The 20977-nt window shown below is 36.0% G+C and overlaps 1 protein-coding gene across 3 annotated transcripts in view; it reads left to right on the top strand.

Moving 5' to 3' along the window:
- LOC126184515 (tyrosine-protein phosphatase 99A-like) overlaps positions 1 to 20977 on the top strand; it is a 472724-nt gene that overhangs the window by 400691 nt on the left and 51056 nt on the right. For 2 of the 3 annotated variants that reach the window (XM_049926907.1, XM_049926909.1), the window contains one exon: positions 8352 to 8396. The exons of the other annotated variant lie outside the window; for it this stretch is intronic. In XM_049926907.1, coding sequence (XP_049782864.1) covers positions 8352 to 8396 — 45 coding nt within the window. The remainder of the gene's footprint in view (positions 1 to 8351; positions 8397 to 20977) is intronic. 3 annotated transcript variants of the gene reach the window in all.

Below are 20977 nucleotides of genomic sequence, written 5' to 3'. Positions count from 1 at the left end.
GTGAGTGGAATGCATGTTATTTAAATATTTGCATGCAGCACACACCCTGTGGCTGTAGTGTGATGAAATATTCCACTTAAATAGTATTATAAACGTAGTTCTGGGTGGGAAGGTTTACTAGCTAGAAAACCAGCAGAACTCTGACAGAATATTTTGAATCATTAAATATGTTTCTCAAAGAAGTACACAAATCAGTTTTACGTGATGATATGAAGCAGTTTAAACTTGAATTAGTCCTTTGACCCATTGCATTAATAACCTTCATCATAATTTTAAGGAAGCCAGTGTTCCAAATATTTGTTGTACACCTTCCTATCAGGTTTGAATAGAACAAAACATAAATTCACAACTAAATATGTATCCTAATTTACCATTCATGAAAATGACACTGTATGATGTACTCCTGCATGCACAGTGAAGGTTTACTTAATTCATAATGATATACACAGTCACAGTTCTTTCACCCCACTATGGCCAAATTGGCACTCACATTTCATATTTGGTACAGGGTATATTAAGTTTGAATATGACAATCCTGGTATGAAGCATACATCTCATTATGTCATAAAATTTTTGTTTGTATGTTATTGTAACTAACATGTGCAAATAATATAAATTCCAACCAAAATTACTGATAAGTTGAAGCTATGTCATACCAGAATACATACATAAGTTACTACATGACACAATTAAATAAAGCACACTTGAGCTATTTCACTTAGAAAAAGATGTGGGTAATGTTTGTCTCTTTCAATAAAGATATAACACTTTGTCATCCATTTGCCAGTATCATCACTGTCCATAAAAACAGGATAAAAGTAATTCACTGGTGGTTTGAATGTGAACCACACAATGTGAAACATGAATGTGTAATAAAACTGAGATATATTGGTTACCTGTTTACATGGATCTTTTGACTTTGTATACTCAATACAGTACTTTATTATGTCAGATACAAACACTTCAGCTTTCATCTGAAGTATAGTGTCATTTAATTAAATAATTAGCAATGAAAAAACATTGTTCTGTCTTATAAGTTAATTTGATTACAAATTGTAGCCCCCCCCCCCCCCCCCCCCGAAACCCCCTACTGCCCCCCCCCCCCCCCCACACACACACACACATACAGTTGTGTGAAATTTAACTTTTTACAAATTGTACATATTATTGCACTGCAATTCATTTGGAGTCACGGAGCTCATAATTTTAAAGTAAAACTGATATGAGGATTTGTCTAATCATCTCCTATGAAAGATGCAATACTTCAATTGCTGTGTGTCATTCAACTAGTATGACAAGCAGATTGAATGTTCCACATGTCAGACAATTGTGAATATTGACCAAAACTATTTCCCTTTTTTTATATAAATTTGGCACGTGTAGTTCCATCTTTAATGTTTTGTTAGCATTCCACTGTCCAGGCTGTATGGGCTCTGTGTCCCTTATTATTATTATATTGCATTTCCATGAATCACATGATTAAACATTTCATTTTGTCATTACTGGATCTGAATTTATGTTAAGCGAACTACAGAGTGGGGCACCATTTAGGTAAAGAAAATTTTATTAGTTAATTCGTGCTCATGACATTCATAAACACAGTTATTTTTCCAGCCAATTCACAGTGTGTGCCTGTGATCTCTGTTCTGTTCATTATGAATCTCAGGTGCTGCTGCTGATGCCAACAGTCATATTAATAAGGAATCCTGGCCCCACACCTTAATACTCCATAAAAACTAAATTTACGTACAGTAACTTATAAATTCAAATAACAATGCAACATTTATATAAGAAAATAAATTTATTATTTGAATTTTACATCAATAAATGATGAAATAACTGGCACTGGAAGCTCAATTCCCACTACAAGCCAATGTCCCCAATTATATTTAGCATGTGATTACACATGTAATTTTAGTTCACTAATTGACTGTAGAAGTTCACCACAAAGCCACCCAATGATTCAAGCTTTAGATACAGTCTCAGTTTCTTAAAAAAGTATGTCACATCACTAAATGGTGGCACAAATGTGCCGTATTCAGCATGCAAACTCAGAACTGATGTTAATCAAAATGAGAAAGAGAGTAAATTCTTCTGCCAAATGTTCACAGTCATGTAAAATTTCGTAAAAGAGGTCATTGTCACATTTGAATGTAAAATTCCTTATTAGAACAATCCACTATCGAAGTGTTGACCATATGGTCATTATTAAGTGGAAACAATTGTATGTCAAATGATTTTTAGGTTTTGACATTGCTAAAGCTTTATTTCCTCTTGGTAATGGCCATATGGCCAAAATTGTAATAGTGGGTTGTTCAGTTAAAGAGTATTACAGTCAACAGCAACCATGATGTGTTTTACAAAAAGAGAGAGTAATTTAATTCCATAGTAACAGTATGGTAACTACCACTACTACTACTACTACTACTACTACTACTACTGCCGCCGCCGCCACCACCACCACCACCACCACCACCACCACCACCACCACAACCACAACTTACTGTTACTTATTCTTCTTTTTCATTTATTACTATCTCAGCAACTATGACTACATTTACATACACTGCCACAACTAATACAGAAATAATTTTTATTTTGTGAATAACTTCTTACATTGTATTGGAATTCTTTCCATCACACGTGTATGAAATCCTATGGAGCTATATAAAAAATGTTATAGACACTGGGCATGTTCTAATATATGGATTCAAAGTTTGATACTGTGTGCTACTGCAGAAATTTCCTTAAATGCATTCTAGATCTTCCTCTAAATTATAGATTTCTCAAACACTATGACAGATGGTCAACTTTATTTCATTTTCTTTGCAGGATTCCATATTTCAATTGGCAATGTGAGTTTCAGACTACAGATATAATGGTTCAGGGTTTTACCAAGGCCAGTTTGTGGCTATTTTCAGTGCACTAAATGTAATTTCAGACATTAAAACCAATTACGTCCCAACTAAACTGTGTGCATATATAAGTGGTTTTAAGGTTTTAACCTACATTTACTGTATTGAAGATGGCCACACTCTGACTGAAATCTGGGTATGGAGTAAACATTATTTGTGTCTTACTGCTTTACCCTTTACTATTTGAACAACCTCATCTCATACTGAATATACCCCCCCCCCCCCCCCCCCACCTCCACACCATCCTTTATACAGTACACACTGCATGAGGAAGTATTACCAATTGGAATATATTTTCTCTGGGGTTCACTGTTCCACTGAACGTGGCTTCTTCTGTGGCAGATAACTTTCTCAGACTTGCCAAGAACTATTTAACCAGTCGGTTTGAAATTTACTTTCACAGTGTTGAGAAACTCTGGAAATCACACAGCAGAACACCTGCATAGTGATCGAAGTTTATTGTTCTCTTGATTAATTTAATGCTAGAATTCTCTTGTCGTCTATGCAGCAGAGTGATGAACAAACTGTTATCTCTCGCAGCTCACCAGGCATAAACTCAGTAGAAGATCTGAATAAAAGTAGTCTTCACCCCGAAAGTGGTTTGAACACCAAGCATTTTACTGTGCGTGGTTGTGTCTTATCTGATCTGAAAATCGTATCAAGTGTTGTGTTCATCCTTCGCATTATTTAATGTGCAAATGTTTTAATGTGCAACCACATCTATTAACTATTATATTTTTTCAGTATTTCTCGTGTTCGAGATGTAGTTGGTAGATGTTGATTTGCCTTCTAAGATTGTCAAATCTGTAGGGTTAATATTTTTAAGTGTCCCATTTTCACAAAATAGCTAAGTATGGATAGAAAGAAAGATGGAAAACACTCAAGATAAGTTTAAGATGTATGATTATGGTAATGTAGTTTCTTGACTTGTTGCATAAATGTGTATTTCACTGAACTAATGCAGGGTATTGATTTACCACATAGAGACCTAAAATATGATTTTTGTGATTGCCTGTTGTAGTTAATTTGTATTGTCATTGCATTGGAATCACTACAAACATTCAGTAGGTGGGATTTACCATGCATGGCTCAAACTCAATTCTGACCAGAAAGAGAAGTTTGCTGCAAATAATAAATTGCATTATAAGTGATTGACCTTGACTTACCAAATCAGTGAACTTGCCAACAGGAGCAGTATCTGTAAAATAGATACTGTTTTAATTAATATGTCATTAGCTGACAGGTTCATTTTGGAAGGATTTAATGTCAAGGTATCAAATTATGAGACATACACTTAACACTGACAAGCTTTAAAATGCAAAACAGGGCTGTACAAACAAGTAGAAAATTTTTTATTAGCCGTGAAGGTTTTGTTTAAATGACTCTGGGTAAATGAAGCTACTTTACTGCAGCACAAGGGCATCATATAATGCTCATAAACCTCAGTGTAACACACAGAGAGAAATGTTTTGTGTGTCATTGAAATGTTTCTTACTTTTCTTTAAAGTTGATTCTATCAGAATTTTCAAAGAGTTTATTACTATCCTACACATGTAAATACACATGTACATACATACATACATAACAGCCACATAAGGACTACCTGTGAAATTACTTTATAATCATTTCATCTGAATGACAATCATGAATGGAATAAAAAGAGGGGCAAATGATGCAGCTACATCATATGGAAATGTACAAGAATGAGCAACAATTATGGAAACAAAAGAAACAGAACACATTACCATGCCTAATATGGTGTAGGGAAGCTACTGGCATTAAAAACAGCTTCTGGTCATCTCAGAACGCATACATACAGTACCTCTATGATTTTCAGGACATCCTATACCACTCTTCCTGCAAAACTGTGGCACATTCAGGTAACGATGGTGAAAGTGTATAGCAAACATGCACCAGTCTCCCCTAATTAGACCACAAAGGCTTAATAATATTGTGATCTTGTAACTATGGTGGTCAGGGGAGGTGCAACAATTCATCCTCATGCTCACAAAACCAATCCTGAATTGTACAAGCTGTCTGAACAGGGTGCTGTAATCTTGGAACACAGCGCCACAAACATTTGTACCATGGTATGGACCTCATCAGCCAAAATGGTCACATAATCCTTGGCTGTAATGAGACCTTGCAGAGTAACCATGGGGCTCATGGAATACCATGATCCAGCTGCCTATATCATCACCGAACCTCCACCATGTTTCACTCTAGAGACATAAGCTCAGCCCTAAGTTGGAAACAGTGTGAAAAAAGACTCATCTACCAAATGACTTTCTTCCATTACTCCATAGTCCAGGTTTTATGGCTTCAGCACATTTGGGCATGTGGATCACTGATGTGTGGTTTTGACATTCCAGCTCACCCTGCAATTCCCTGCTTCTGAATCTTACTTCATGTTACGTTGCTGCAGACACAACTTACAAGTGTGACATTCAGTTCTGCAATGACATTTTCAGTGGTTGTTCTATTATTTTTATCACAATCCTCTTCAGTGACCATACACGATGATCCCTCAAAACACACTTTTGTCTGTGTTGTGACTTAACAGTTGGTGTTTTTCCAATTACCCTGTATGCAGTATAAATTGCTGAAATGGTGCCTCTTTGAACTCCCAACACTTCAGCTGCCTTGGTTACAAAAGCACCCTCCATACGACCAAAAACAAGTTGCCCGCTTTCAATTCAAATTAACTTAGCTCAGACATACCTGTACTCACAACTACACAGAACACTTTTCTGGTCACAACTGATGCTTACAATGTATTCAAAATATTGAACAGGTGCCATTCATAGTCAGTTACTAAAGTGTAAACTGCATGCTTGGCTAGCACCTGCATTTATGTTCAACCAGGCGTATCTTACAGTGTTTCCACATTCAGGTCCAAACCGTGTAGGTGTGAGTATATAATGGCAGAAAGTTCACAGAGCAGATTATGTAATTAATAAATCAAATACATTTCTATTGATATTTTACTTTATTCAAAAGCTACTTTCAGCTACAGAACACAGTTCTCTGATGTGATGCTAAGTCACTTCATGAATATTCTGTTGGTTCTCTAACTACAGTCATGCCTTGCAATTATCCGTGTGTTCCACAGCACTAACTGGCTCTGTAGCATATCACCCAACTTTGCTGACATGATTTTCTAACATCACAAATTGTCACCCTTTCTGTCTGCTGTTTTTACCATGCTACCCATAGTGCAGCTTGAGCAACCTGTTGACTGTAAACTATAATTCTCCTCCCATTCTGTTTTATTATAGTGATCAGTTATTCTAGCACCTTGTGTCTTCTCTTTTGCTACCCTGTGCACCATCTGAACCACACCACCTACAGCACCCCCACAGCCGTATTTCTAATCAGACCCTCTTCGAGAGAGAGAGAGAGAGAGAGAGAGAGAGAGAGAGAGAGAGAGAGAGTACCAGTTGATGTGGCCATTAGTGCTCAGTTTTTGGAACAACCACTAAGCTGTCAGTAAGAATAAATGAACAGAAATGAATTTCTGCACTGCCAATGCTCAATACCCTAACATATCAAAGGATTGTTGACCTCAGCACAAATAGCTTATAATTTTGGACATGGGTATTTGCAACATTTTATGTAGTTGGCCTGGTCTGGCCATTACTTATACTAATTTATCATGGTATTTATTTTTAATTTTTGTAGAAAAATAATATGCTAGCTTGAAAAGACAAGGGAGGAGGAGAGAAATTGGCATTCAGATTGTCAAGGGAACCATCCAAACAATTACCTGAGGAGAGTTGAACTGTTGAATGAATTCAAGATAAAGACCTTAGTGGAAGAAGAAATTTTATGGGTACAATAAAATGAAATTATATAGTTGCAATTTTTACATGTGTTGTAACATATGAGAGTTAGTGAAGACCCTTTATAATTGTCAGGTACAAGTGAAACCTTCGTCTGTTGAGAGTTTAAGCATGGTAAGGTCAGCAGAGTGCAGGTGAACAAAGTTGAGTGGAATGCTTGAACTGATAAATAAGGTACCTTGTATGTGGAAAATTCTTTCTGTGCCAGTGGTACATTTTTCTGAGAGACTGCAAATGGGTTATCTTGGGACAGTAGAATGTTATTCCAATTAGTATCCATGATGATCATGATTTCACTGTAATTTTTTGTCTTCAATAATGTTACAAAACCTAAACAGAATTATTTGCACTGTTATGTTTGTGAACAGTGTAACAGTCAGTGAATATTCTGTATTATTAAAAATAATTATTCCCTTGATCAAACCAATATGATTATGATTATTTACTTCACCACTATTATTTGGAAAAATAAGAATAATTTGTGTGTTTCTTCATTACCTGTGAATTGCATTTTGTGTGTGACTGTTAATATTTCCTCTTACATCAAAACCATTCTGTAATAAATGAAAAATGTATATTGACATATATTAGTCCATGAAAACTCAAATTGTCATTAACGACTGATAGAAAATCTGTACTTATTTGAAGCAGGAGAAGAAATATCAACCTTCATGAGCTATTTCTCAAATCAAGATAAACATAGGGAATCTCTCAAACCATCTTCATGTTCCATCTATCTCTCATGAACAACTACATCCTGATTTGTTTTGCTGAATGCAGCCATTGTGTAAACTGCTAGACCTTCTTCTTCTTCTTCTTCTTCTTCTTCTGCTACTGCATCATCCACTACTCCTTTCTCTACTAAGCTTGGATTTTTCATCTATTTGTACTATGGCAAAGAAGATATACTGTTAGCTGTCATAAATTTCAAAAGCAAGCAGGTTGTGTATTGTGAAAGATATGTTGAACAGAAGCTCAGTGCCTCTTGTTCCCATATCCAAGGAGCCTGCTCCAGCTATACAAAACCATGATGTTACTGCCTTGCCTGTAATCCTGTTACAGGTTCAGAGATGTTGTCAGTGAAGCTCAACATCTGAAGTTAGCTTGATCTCCTCATGAGTTTGTGTGTGCGTGTGTGTGTGTGTGTGTGTGTGTGTGTGTGTGTGTGAGTCAGTGAAATTTACTGTTGATATTTCTTGCATGTTTGTATCACACTCTGCAAATAATGACTTTCTACTGTTTATTTCTTCACATAGATTATATTTGTATCAATTTGCATATTGTTATGTTGCTTCTCATTATATCAGCTGTAGAACAGAATTGTGTTGTGAGCTGCTCTATTTTTTTCTACTTGCCTGTAATTCAAATTCTTTCACATTTAAAAAAAATTATAGCACAGACTGATGAAATGAGAAGCTCAGAGTATTTCTAAGCAAGACCCCATACTTTAGAGAATCAATGCACATTAGCTTTGTAATAATTTATATATTTATTTGTTGAATGTTTACATGCATATACAAGTGACACAAGAGAATAAAATCCTCTGACACTGATAGGTGTATTTTCTTTCTTTTCTCACTCATGCTCTCCGTAGGAAACTCTAAAAAGACAGCCTAAGCTTGCATCTCAGTGTCTCGAGGTACTGTACTTTAGTTACAGCTATCATCACACTTTAAGTACATTGATGTTCCATGTTCACCTCACTTTCCTAAAATTGTTTGCTATTAGTAACTGTAGAACTAATTATGAACACTGCTTTGTTTTGTGATTGTTGTTTCATGCTGACACATCCTGTGTCATTTACCAGATTGGCTCAGTGTTCTTTTCTCATAAACTGGAAAAGTGAAACATTGCATGATAATAGAAGAAAGGCAATTGAATAATTTATTTAAATAATTTTAGCATGAAAATGACACATAATTTTCTACATTTTAATGCTGCGCTAACTGTAAATATGTTACTAGTGCTAATATAGTTGTCAAGGGAATTTACAGAATTGTAAGGTTGTGTTTCAGCATAATATAATACTTTCATCTTCTGTTAGATACATCACACACCATCTTGTAGGAAACAAATATTTAGAAATAACCTCGTATAAGCAGTTTTTAAACTAACCCGGTATGCTTATGCAACGATAAAAGTTATCATAACTTATTAGTTCATATTCTTTTGGTGGAAATGATGTGATAACTTGTAGTTCTACTAAGACTGCATGCTAAAGATTCAAGTGTGTGTGAAACTGTTCAGTTTTATGTAAACTGGAGGTGGATTGGGGAAAAGGAAAGGAAAGGGAAGGAACTGATGATATCAGCTGCATCGGGGCTGTATGCGAAATCAACGGCAATGACTGAAAATATATACCAGACCAAGTTTTGAACCTGGGATCTCCTGCGTACTAGATAGTTGTGTTAACCACTGCCCATCCAGACACAATGTTAATCACAAATACATGGAATATCTTGGCATGCTCATCAGCTGACCTACATACCCACCTAGTGCCACCACTTATCTACACTCCCTGTCCATGTTGTCCGTGCTTTCTAATTCTAGATTCCGGCTGAAGGTCGAACATAAATGTGCATCTGCAGACACCAAGCATTCATATAAGTGATGCACCTTGATGGGCTATGAATCCACAACCATCAATGCAGATGCACATTTATGTTTGACCTCCAGTGGGAATCTAAAATTAGCGAGCATGGAGGACACGTATTGGGCCTGCGAATAAGTGGTGGCACTATGTGAGAATGTAGGTCTGGTCAAATGGCCCTAAGCACTATGGGACTTAACATCTGAGGTCATCAGTCCCCTAGATTTAGAACTACTTAAACCTAACTAACCTAAGGACAACACACACATTCATGCCAGAGACAGGATTCGAACCTGCAATCGTAGCAGCAGTGCGGTTCCAGACTGAAGCGCATAGAACCACTCGGCCACAGTGGCCAGTGCTCAGATAGTACACACATTTGTGACTAACACTGTGTCTAGGTACTGCAGAGGTTAATGCAACTGCCTAATATGCAGGAGATCCCAATTTTGAGTCCCAGTCTGGCATACACTGCTGATTCCTCATAAAGTCCTGATGCAGCTGATATAATCAATTCCTTCCCTTCCCTTTCCTTTCTCCCCCGTTTACCTCAATTTACATAGTATGTATCACAGATGCGATTTCCACATTATGTCTTTTCTTTCAGACATGTTTGAAAGAACAGAACCATGCAGTCATATAACTGTTCATTTTGTTACATAATATAGATTTTGTTAGAATCAAAAGTAAGAAATACACTACCCTCTAGTAATGGGAGTATTTAAATGCAATAAATATGTCATTGTTTAATATTTCTTGTGCACCGCACATGGATATACAAAAGTATTTTACACTGATGTGTATGGAGAAAAAGATTTACAGAAAGGAGACATAGTACTGAGCAAAACCAAAGGAATCCTCAGCATATGTGAAAACTTGTCATAAAATTGACAAATGAAGCCGACAGATGTTGGTTAGTTCAACAACTGTACTATTCAAAGAATTCCCAGTGAAACAGGGTAAGATATATTATGAGGCAATATCTCTCTATAAAAGATATTCAGGTGAACAACCTCAAAAAACTGAAATTTAATTCTGATTTATTAATTGTTAGTCTGATGATGTAGCAGCTCATGTACTGAGATTGTATGCATTATGCCACAGCACACTTCAGTTATTAGCAATTTGGAAGTCTCTCTCAACTCTTTAACACCAGTGCAGTACCAATAAACTAGAAATTGTTCATTCTTTACAACAATTAACAACAATATCCCAATTAAAATCAGGGAGTATAATTTTGATGTGTTCCATTCTTATCATTTCTACTTACTACATTTATCAGGATGTCTGTGCATAACTGTTGCTTTTAATTGCCCTTTGGGAATTATCTTTGAGGAAAGAATAATAAAACTGAAATTTCAGAATAAAAGTGCCAAATATGATATCTATGTGCTGAATATTATTAATCTAAATGAGACAAATACAACTCTTGGGCAATTCTGCTGTTTCCTTTTCAAAACTGTGAATATTCTCTGATCTCAAAATAAATCTTGAAGTGCAAGAGACTAACACTGAACTTCGATGAATCCTTTGAACAACTAGTGTATTATTGGCTATTTTACATCAATGGTTCCATTGGGACTGGTTATCTTCTCATGGCATATCTACAAATTTACTACTTATAAAGTATTTGAATATGCAATCAGATGATTTCATTGAAAATTTGCCTTTCAGTAAAGAATATGTAACTTGGTGAAATGATGATCAAAAGCAGTATGTCAAAAGATTCATGGTTTGCACATAGTTTTAATTAGTTGGGGAGTTTCACAGCAACACATACTGACTTCAGTGAGAGATATTTGTTCTCCCATCAAAACGCATATTTTTGTTAAAATATGGGGCATATTGCATAGACCTGCTAATATATTTCCAGCTTTTCTTGGTTTTCCACTTTCATAGAAATTTTCAAAATGTCCCTTATCCCCTTTACTCTATGCAAAAACTAAGGACTACTCAGCAAGCAGAGAACTGAGTGAAGCATATTGGAAACCAGTGGATGAGTCAAGGAAACAAAGAAATAGACCAGCTGACAGACTAGAGCAGAAGACATAATTGTAACTGTAATGCAAATGAAGTTGAGGTTGGCTGAACATGCATCCAGATGAATAGACAGTAGATGGCCCAAGGAAGTCCTCTGGTAAATTCAAAGTGATAAGTAAATGTAGAGGCTGTAACCTAATAGACTGCAGATAGATGACATTAGGAAACGTGCAGGAGCATCACAAATGCATATTGCAGAAAATCACAACAAATTGAAAAAGTCCATATGGAGGTATTTCTCCATCACGGGAACTAAAATGGATAGATGGATAGATAGATAGATAGATAGATAGATGATGTAATATACTTGTATAAGAATGTTATTCTTCCATTGTCTGTACTTATTAATAATCACTCAAGTAACTCTCCAGTGTCAATGCCTTGGTCATTATCAGGTATATGCAGTCAATTAGATCCTGTATCATGCACCACAAAATAAAAGCGTATTGGTTCCATGGCAATATTACAAACCACACAAATCAGCATATTTAGTGACTGACATGCATTGTCAGTCATGTGAAACCATCAAATGACCATTTGATGGCGTTTAAATAATTGAAGGAGTAAATGTAAGAACACAGCTTGTAGTTGGGGTGCTTAGCAGTTGATTGGCACATAAACAAGAGTGAAAACATTGCTAAGCTTTTGGATGACATCCTCCTTCAGAACTAGTTTCTATACCTATACATAGCTACATTTACCTGGGATTCAGTTTTTTTATATTCCATCCAGGACTTTCCATTTGATAATCTAATTGATTATGTGTGCTTGATACTTATAGCATCAAAAGTAGGCAATCACTAGAGCTGTTATTAATAAATACAGCTAATGCTGGGAGGCCCATCTCCTTAGTCACACCTGTGTGGCAGTGCTTGACTCAGAGGTTACTCATTTGAATCCTGGTAGTGGAAGAAATTTTCACTACCAGCATTTAGCCAGCAAACGGAGGGAAGGTTGTGACAAAGTTCATAATCACCAACTTTGCAGTCCTGTATTAAATTCCAAAGCTATCTACAGTGTCTCAACGAGTGAAAGAATGTAACATTGTTGATAGTGATCCCTCTGTTGAATGTGGATGTTTAGCTTGGTGGACCTGTTATTACTTCTCAGAAGGTGTAGGCTATGTGACAGCAGCAGGTATCACCCTTTCTCTGTAAAAGCTCTTATCACAGTCATCTACACAGCACAGATATACACTTGGCACTCAGTTACAGTTCAGAGGAAGGTAATGGTAAACCGCCTCCTCTAGGATATTTGCCAGAACAGCAGTGCACGATTCCCACATCTGCCCCATTTCCTGAATATGGGACTGACTTTAACTTTTTGTTGGAAAAATGTACTCATACAAGTAATTTGTTTCAGATGTAGACCCAAATATGCCAAAGATAATTTATGTATAATCCCTTCATTATTTTTTCCTTTTCTTTCTGTGCTCCTGCAAACTCTTTGAAATCAAATAGTGGTAAGTATTATGAGCCATTTTGCACAGAATACTTTGGTATGCGATTGCATTTCATTGTGCCATAGTAAAAGAAACTAGGCATTGAGAATTTTCGAATTTGAGAATTCCGTTTAATATATATACAAAGAACTGTTTGAAAATGTGAAAGGCTTTGAGAAATTCAATACTAGGCATATTTCAAAACACAGTACACTTTTAGATCAGATTTGTTGAAAAGAATTATGGGGTGACTCTGGTAGTATTTAATATGCTTGGTTAAAGAAAAGAACCCATATATGTGCTGAACATTGATGCAATAATCAAATAACTCACAAGAATGCTACCAGATAATGACCTTAGCAGCTGCACTCTAGAAACAAAATCCAGCTGTCACCAAGTATAATCAAGGCTCTCACAAATGAGAGCTTGTTGTAATTAGCAACAGGAGAATTACTTTGGCAAACACTGAAATGACATTATGGTCTTGATGCTGCAACAAAAATAAAAGTGCACATTGAAATCTCACTCTTCTACTGCAGAGTTTGTCTAACTTTCATCAGACAATATCACCCTGCTGCATTCCTGCAAGTTATTTCAACATTCGATATGGCTAGAGAAGTTGATGTTTTACGTTGGAAAAAATATGTAAGAATGAATAATTTTGGGCATAATATAAAGAGGATTTGTGACTGAGCGGTCTGAAATGGAGAAAAATACATCTAATCCTGCAATTGGTGTAGTGTTTGCAGTACAATTACCAACTTTTAACAGTGGTGATATTGTTTCGTGTGGCAAAAATTATTGGTGATTACAATTAATTTGGTAACATTGCAAAGCAATATGAAATGGAATGAGCACAAGGGTAATGGTAAAGAAGGCAAATTGTTGACATAGGTTTATTGGAAGACTTTTGGGAAAATGTGGTTAATCTGGATAGGAGACTGCACATAGAATGCTGTGTGACATACTCTTGAGTACTGCTCGAGTGTCTGGGATACATACTGGGTTGGATTAAATGAAGACACTGAAGCAATTCAGAAGTGGGCTGTTAGATTTCATAATGGTAGGTTTGAACAATTCACAAGATGCTTCAGGAACTCAAATGGGAATCTCTGGAGGGAAGGTGATGTTCTTTTTGAGGAAAACTATTGAGAAAATTTAGAGAACAGGCTTTTGAAGCTGACTGCAGAACAATTCTACTGTGATCCACATACATTTCATGTAAGGACCTTGAAGATAAGATACAAAAAATTATGACAACATAGCTGGATCTTCCTAGTAACACCATGTTGTGAGACCATTGGTTGATAATTCACATGAAATAGTATATGTCACACACACACAAATTTAGATTTTTGTAGTTACAAATAAAGCTTTTTGCCATGAAATGATTTTGTCAGAAGTTGACATTTGCTCTTAGCCAGATAAAGTAAAATTCAATAAATTCAAACTGTATGTTGCTTCTGAGAGACCCGAAGGGAGACCCACAGTGTAGAATCTCATTGTCAATGATAATATGAGAGGAAAGCAGAAAAAGGAACACAAGCCGTAAGCAAATGCTTGCCACCAGAACCAATGATAGAAATAAATAGATGATTATTGTCATTTTGAGCCAGGTTTGTCAACAAAACACAGGTTGCACAGCCTTGTTGCAAAAACATTCTATGCAATACAGTGGAATCAGCCAAAACCAAAGTTCTCAATTGGTGAATTATTCTGTTCCAGACAGACATGGCAACAGAATTTGTGCATTATGATTCATTCCTGAGCACAGACAAAGGAACTGATTCATTTTTATACTAGGCTTGAAACAGAAGGACCGAAAGTATGCATGCAAGTAACCACTGCTCTATTGGATTTTCTCAGAAACCTGAAGGCATCCTAGCCAGAAAACAGTCTGAATGAAATTAATTTACTTTCTGCCTCCTGTACTAGTCAAAATAAAAATACAGTAGTGATGGGCACCATCATGCAGGAAAGCAGAAAATTTAATAAGCTGGTATCTTATTTCCCTGTTTGTTGTCACAGCTATAATCCTGACAGAGTCTTTGGTAGATTGGGTAAAGGCTACTGGAAAAGGAAAGATGTTCTTCCACACACTGTACACTTTAAGGTGCTGGGACAACATGGCAGCATCAAGATACTAAATATGGGTTGGGGATCATAGGATCTCAAGTCCAGTTCACTAAAAGCCCTTTCAAAATAACTGCTCAGCAAGTGATGGCTTATGAAGTGTCTAAGGAGGAGGTATTGTTGTCAGTATCAGACACTTATAATGGAAGTCCTGTAGAGGTCGAGGTATGGAAAATTCAGGAACTGCAGCAAGAAAGTGAAGAAGCAGTCACCTTGGAGAAGAACATGGTTCGCCTAGGAAAAGAAAAAGTATGTCTTAAAACTTATGAGGCATTTTAACATACCAGAAGGAACAGAAGAGTTTTATAATAACTGTGTTGAAAGTGATTAATAGATTTTCAGTTCAGTATCTTTGTAGCCAGTATTTTGTGTTATATTTCATTGACATTTGTTGCTATTTTGTATTTCTGATTATCAAACATTTACGAAAAAGTATAATACTTAAGTATTGTTTTGTAGTACAGTATGGTATTTCTATGTAAAATGAACACATTTCTTTGCAGTTAAAAGTTAAAGATAAAAAAGAAATGGAAAAAATCACTTTTAATGTGTTTATCAACAGAACTTTCAACTTCCATCTTTGTACTCATCAACTTTTGAAAAAACTTGGAAACTATGTGCCTCTATTCTTAAATAAAAAATTAAAATTTTAGAAAAATCAACACAGTTTGGGGTTCTGTTATTGTTTGAGTGTGTTTTGTAGGAGATAAAATTGGTGTCATTGTTAAGATGTAAGGGTTTATTGATCTGAAGCATTACCACCATATACTTCAATATTATACAATACCATGTGGATTGTGCTTAATAGGGAAAGGGTTCACATTACGATAGGATAATGACTCAAAAAATCTGTTAGTGTTCTTTAAGAACAGGCTAAGAGTTATTCCACCCGTTGTGAGCAGAGAGGAAGCCAAATGTGGAAAAAAGGGGCCACAATTAGTAGGAGGTCAAAAAAAGTAAATTAGTAAGCATGTCATAAGCTCCAGTTCAGAGATGATGAAAAGGACTGAACATGCTAAGCAACTAGATATCTGACATTTTGGGACTGATGGTTCTTCTGTTTGCACTCAAGTGTTCTATCAGTTTGGCGTACACGCACCCCTGCCTTTAATGCTGTACGATGTTCCAGTGGTGGACCTAGAGTAGAAGGAAGTTGACGGGTGCATGGGACATGTTTTGCAGTACAAATGTTTTGGGTCCAGCTGATGTCTTGAAATATTGTGCAGTATCATAAGGATGTTGTGAAGGCTGGAAGGGTGACTGGAGACAGCAGTAGACGATATAGAGAGAATATCAAGGAGAGATAATCTTGTATCAGGACTTGACTTGAGAAGTCCTTTTTTCGACTGAAGTTATTTATATGGGCCAAGCACATCTCAAATGATAAAACACTAGTTCCCAAAGTCAAATCATGACCTCTGTACCAACTTGCAGATTTCTGCAAATAAGGACTCCGTGGGTGGGTTAAGTAAAGGCCTAACCATGTGTATTTTTATCATACTTAAGTAGATAATGAAGAATAACCAAGACAAATTTAGTTCCCAATAGCTGATGTGAATTTGTACAGGGAATATCTGTAATGAGGGAATATGACTTGAGCAATAAAAATGTCAATTTTTCATAAATAGCTAAATCATATCTTCAAAATACACATTTTCCATATCAGGATATGACATACATAGTTCATTTTAACTAGAGACTGTACGTAAGAAGTGTAATAACTTGTTTCTGGTCTTTTATATGCTCGTATTTGTTGTATGATGTTAAATTTCCCCTGTTTTTTTATTCCACTGGTTTCAGTACTTAGTTTAACACACAATCAGTATTTCACATTCATTTCTTTTGCTTAACTTAAGAGTCTGAATCAATTACTGTATGTTTACTGATCTGCCTTTACCCGCAATTGACATTTTTGTTTACTTGCCCAGCTCCCAGTGAAATTCATTGTTGGTATTTAGATTTTTTAGCTCATGCATTTATAGCTAACTTACTTGAGTGGCACTGGAAAGAAATCCAAGTTGACATACAAAAGGCTGAAGTGGTGCCAGTACTATGGTCTGTGGTGCCTGTTTTCTTACTTTGTCACAAAAGTCACTTAATATGTGATATATTTTGGTGTTAAAGATCTATAAAATGTAATCAGTTTGCAAGCTCTGTACTGACCTAAGAATCTGGAGAGTGTCCAGAGAATAATGACATCATGGTTGTGTTGTATAGTACCCTTTGATTTTGTCATAAAAATACTAATATCGTGTATGCAAGTACTTTGTTGTAGGTCAATAACCCAAATAAAGGTAAGATATGCATGATTACTCAGAAACCAGTTGTCAAAACACCAAACTCTAAATGTTTTCAACTTAATACCATGTATGCAGGTACTTTTTTTGTAGGTCAGTAAACTCAAATAAAGGTAAGATGTGCATGATTACTCGTGAACCAATTGTTAAAACACCAAAATGTGTTTTCAGCTTTTTCTGTCTGCATTTTGTGTTAGATATTTGCTACTGCATTAATAATAACAGGTGTAGTATGTTTATCACAAATTTTTCATGTAGATATTTTTGTAGCAACTCGCCAGACTTGATGGAATTATTTGGTTGTATTTTTTATAGATATGTTGCAAATAAGTGCAACACATTATAATTCTGATGATTTTTTCTGATTTACATCTTACTGTTTGTCTTATATGAGCCACTGATAATTCTTGCTAATAAGAGGCAGTGAGCTTGTACAATATATCTTCCTATTATTAATGCCATTAACATGTTCAGTATTTGTTTAGTGAACACTCTTGTCCAGAATTTCATGTCTATTTCTGAGTTTACAATAGAGAATTTTCAATACAGCAAAACATTATCAAATATTTTATATCCCATTGAAGAGTTCACTACTAATGCATCATCAGAGTGCATTGATTGATCTGATGGAACTATTTTTGGGGGAATTGGTATTTCCTCAGTGTTATTTTGAAACCTCTTATTGTTAAATTGTTAATTAGAAATACATTATATTTAAACTTCTAATTGTAGTGCAACTCATCCATCAGTAGGACAGTAGGAGAAGACTTTTCCCCTGGGAAGGGAGGGAGGGGGGGGGGGGGGAGGCGGAGAGTGGTGGTGGTGGTGGTGGTGGTGATGTTGGTGGTGTATACCTGTTCTCCGTGCAAACTTATTATCCTGGTGTTTGCCTTAAATTAATAATGCCAGAGTTACCCAAAGATAAGTAAACAAAATTACATAAAATCCAAATTGAGATCATCAGAATGTAATTTCTCCCTAAAAGTGAGTGCACTGTTGTACCTTGGAAAAAGTGTTTAGTGTAATGTAATTTTTTGTCTCAGGCTAGACAAATGGCTCATTATGCTCAAACTAGACAATAATTGTGCTTCTATTGGAATTTTAATCATATTAAAACTCACTTTTGAACAGAAAATTGACTTTTAATAAGTTCTGTCTTCTGTAACTCATTACTGAGCCATGCATATCATTTTACACATCAATTAGGGCAGTTTAATGCCAAGTGTTCTTTAGATATACTAAAACATAAAGAAGTCTAATGCAATTGGATACATAAAAAATCCATTCACCAAGTGGCTGCAGGAGGACACACATATAAAAGATATTATGTATGCAAGCTTTTGATAGGGTAATATGATAGACAGAGATTGCCACTAAAACATCGTGCATGAGTTAATAAGAATGAAAGGTAAGTGCATTGTATGTGATAATGGTGGGGGGGGGGGGGGGGGGACAGCAAAAAATTGACAGGTCAGAAAATGAAAGATATAGAAAACTAAAACTAGATGGAGAAACGAATAGATACAATGAAGAAGTACTGAGACCAAAGAAATTAATGTAAATTAAGGCCAGGTGGGTGATGGGAACCAAGGACATGTGGTAGCACCATTTCCCACCTGTCGAGTTCTGAGAAACTAGTGTCTAGAGGAAGAATCTGGATGGCATGTGTGGTGAAACATGCACCATGGTGGTAGTCATGGTGATATAAAAGGTCGAACAGTGTTTACATAACAATTGGTATATGATGTGTTGTTTCACAGTTGGCTGTCCCTTTGATAGTATTTGATTTGCCAGTTACATGGCTGGTGTGGGTGGTGGTAAGAGGATGCATAGGTCAAGTCTTTCAGCAGGAATGATCACAGGTGTAGGAGCCATAGAACAGGGTGATGGATGCAGAAGGAGCATAAAGAAAGATAAGTAAATTTTGTAGCATAAAGAAATATTGCCACGGCTGAAGTAAAGCTGTGAGGGCTGGTTGTGAGTGCTGCCTGGTTAGCTTAGTTGGTAAGAGTTTTCCCTGTGAAAAGTAAGGTTCTTTGTTCGAATCCTGATGTGCCACATAGTTTTAATTTGCCAGGAGGTTTTACATCAGTGCACACACTGTTGCAGCATGGAATATTAATTCTAGATTAATAATAATATAACTTGACGGGCATCACTGAAAATTGCAAGTTTTTGAGGGGAGGGGATTATCAGAGAGAACAAGAAAGGAGAATGAATAGGCATATGACAGAGGCATATGACCACTGTCTACATCTCTCTCTCTCTCTCTCTCTCTCTCTCTCTCTCTCTCACTCTCTCACTTCAAAACAAAAACTCGGTAAACATCCACCAAGCAGTTAAGCATATAGTGTTAAAAGAAAAGGAAATGTCTTTCATGTGTACAAGTGATATAATAAAATAACCAAATGAATTATTAAATTTAATTCACACTATATGATTTTTTTTTCAAGTGTTTGTGTTTTAGAGTGCTCCACTTAAAACATTAATATTAATATCTTTGTAAACATTGAGTACAAACTCAAGAGATACATCAGTGAGGAATTAAAAAAATTCCTGTAAATGGTATAAAATACATTTTCTTTCACAGCATAAAAAATATTTTATCTTGAACTTTGTAAATACTTTAGGATTAAAGGAGACCAGTCACTGAAGAGCAGAAGCACTGAGTTGTTGATAGGCACACACAAAAGAGAGAAAACTTCCTAGCTTTTGGAGTTACCTTTGATGAACTGAAGTAAAAAAAAAAAAAAAAAAAACCACACACACACACACACACACACACACACCACACACACACACACACACACGCATTGTGCTGGGTAGGCTAACAGTGCGAATGCTATTTTGTTGCAGGTGGGCTGGTCCATCAGTCCACCTACTGCAAAACAGCATTTGCACTGATAGTAGGTGCATAGGTGTGTGTGTGTGTGTGTGTGTGTGTGTGTGTGTGTGTGTGTGTGTGTGTGTTGTTCTAGCTCATCAAGGGATAACTTGGAAAGCTAGCAAGTTTTCTTCTCTTTGTGTGTGCCTGTCGACTACTCAACGCTTCTGCTCTTCAGTGAGTGGTATCCTTTAATCCTCAAGTATTTCCATTCTCCAGGAACTTTCCTACAACATTTATCTTTAACTTTCATTTTTTTTAGATAAGTCATGGATGTCTCTGATTGGCAGTCTTAATTTCATATGGTTGATGTTAATTCATTTCTGTCAAATGAAATCAACAAAATGAGTTTCAGTTGTGGGAATGTGTGCAGATATGTGTATTCTTTAATACATGTTTATTTGTTCAGTGTTTGTTAATATTTCATTTGGCTTGTGTGTCATTGATAGCATACAACCTCTGTAGTTAAGTAAACTGTTTTTCCTTCTTATTACTGCTATCTCATATTGTTGTGAGTGTGAATGTGTGTGTCTGTTTGTGTGTGTGTGCGTGCATGCATGCTTGACTTGCTAATGAAGTCTTGATTAATGAGTTTAGTTGCAACTCATTGCTTTGTCTCTGTCATGCCATTGATGGTACCAGGATGGATATCTACCAGAATGTGCTACAACATATATTTTTCATTAATGACCAAATGAGTTCATGTAAACTGCAAAAAAATATGTACAATCATCAAACATGAGATTTCAAATTCTGGAGATTTGTTCCACTAAAACAATTTCTCCAGATTCTGTTACTGTTGTTCTGATTTAGAAGAAAAGTATTATTTATGTAG

The sequence above is a fragment of the Schistocerca cancellata genome, chromosome 4, assembly GCF_023864275.1.
Source record: "Schistocerca cancellata isolate TAMUIC-IGC-003103 chromosome 4, iqSchCanc2.1, whole genome shotgun sequence".
NCBI lineage: Eukaryota > Metazoa > Arthropoda > Insecta > Orthoptera > Acrididae > Schistocerca > Schistocerca cancellata.
The sequence above is the reverse complement of the archived record's forward strand: the minus strand, read 5'-3'. Positions and strand labels throughout refer to the sequence as shown.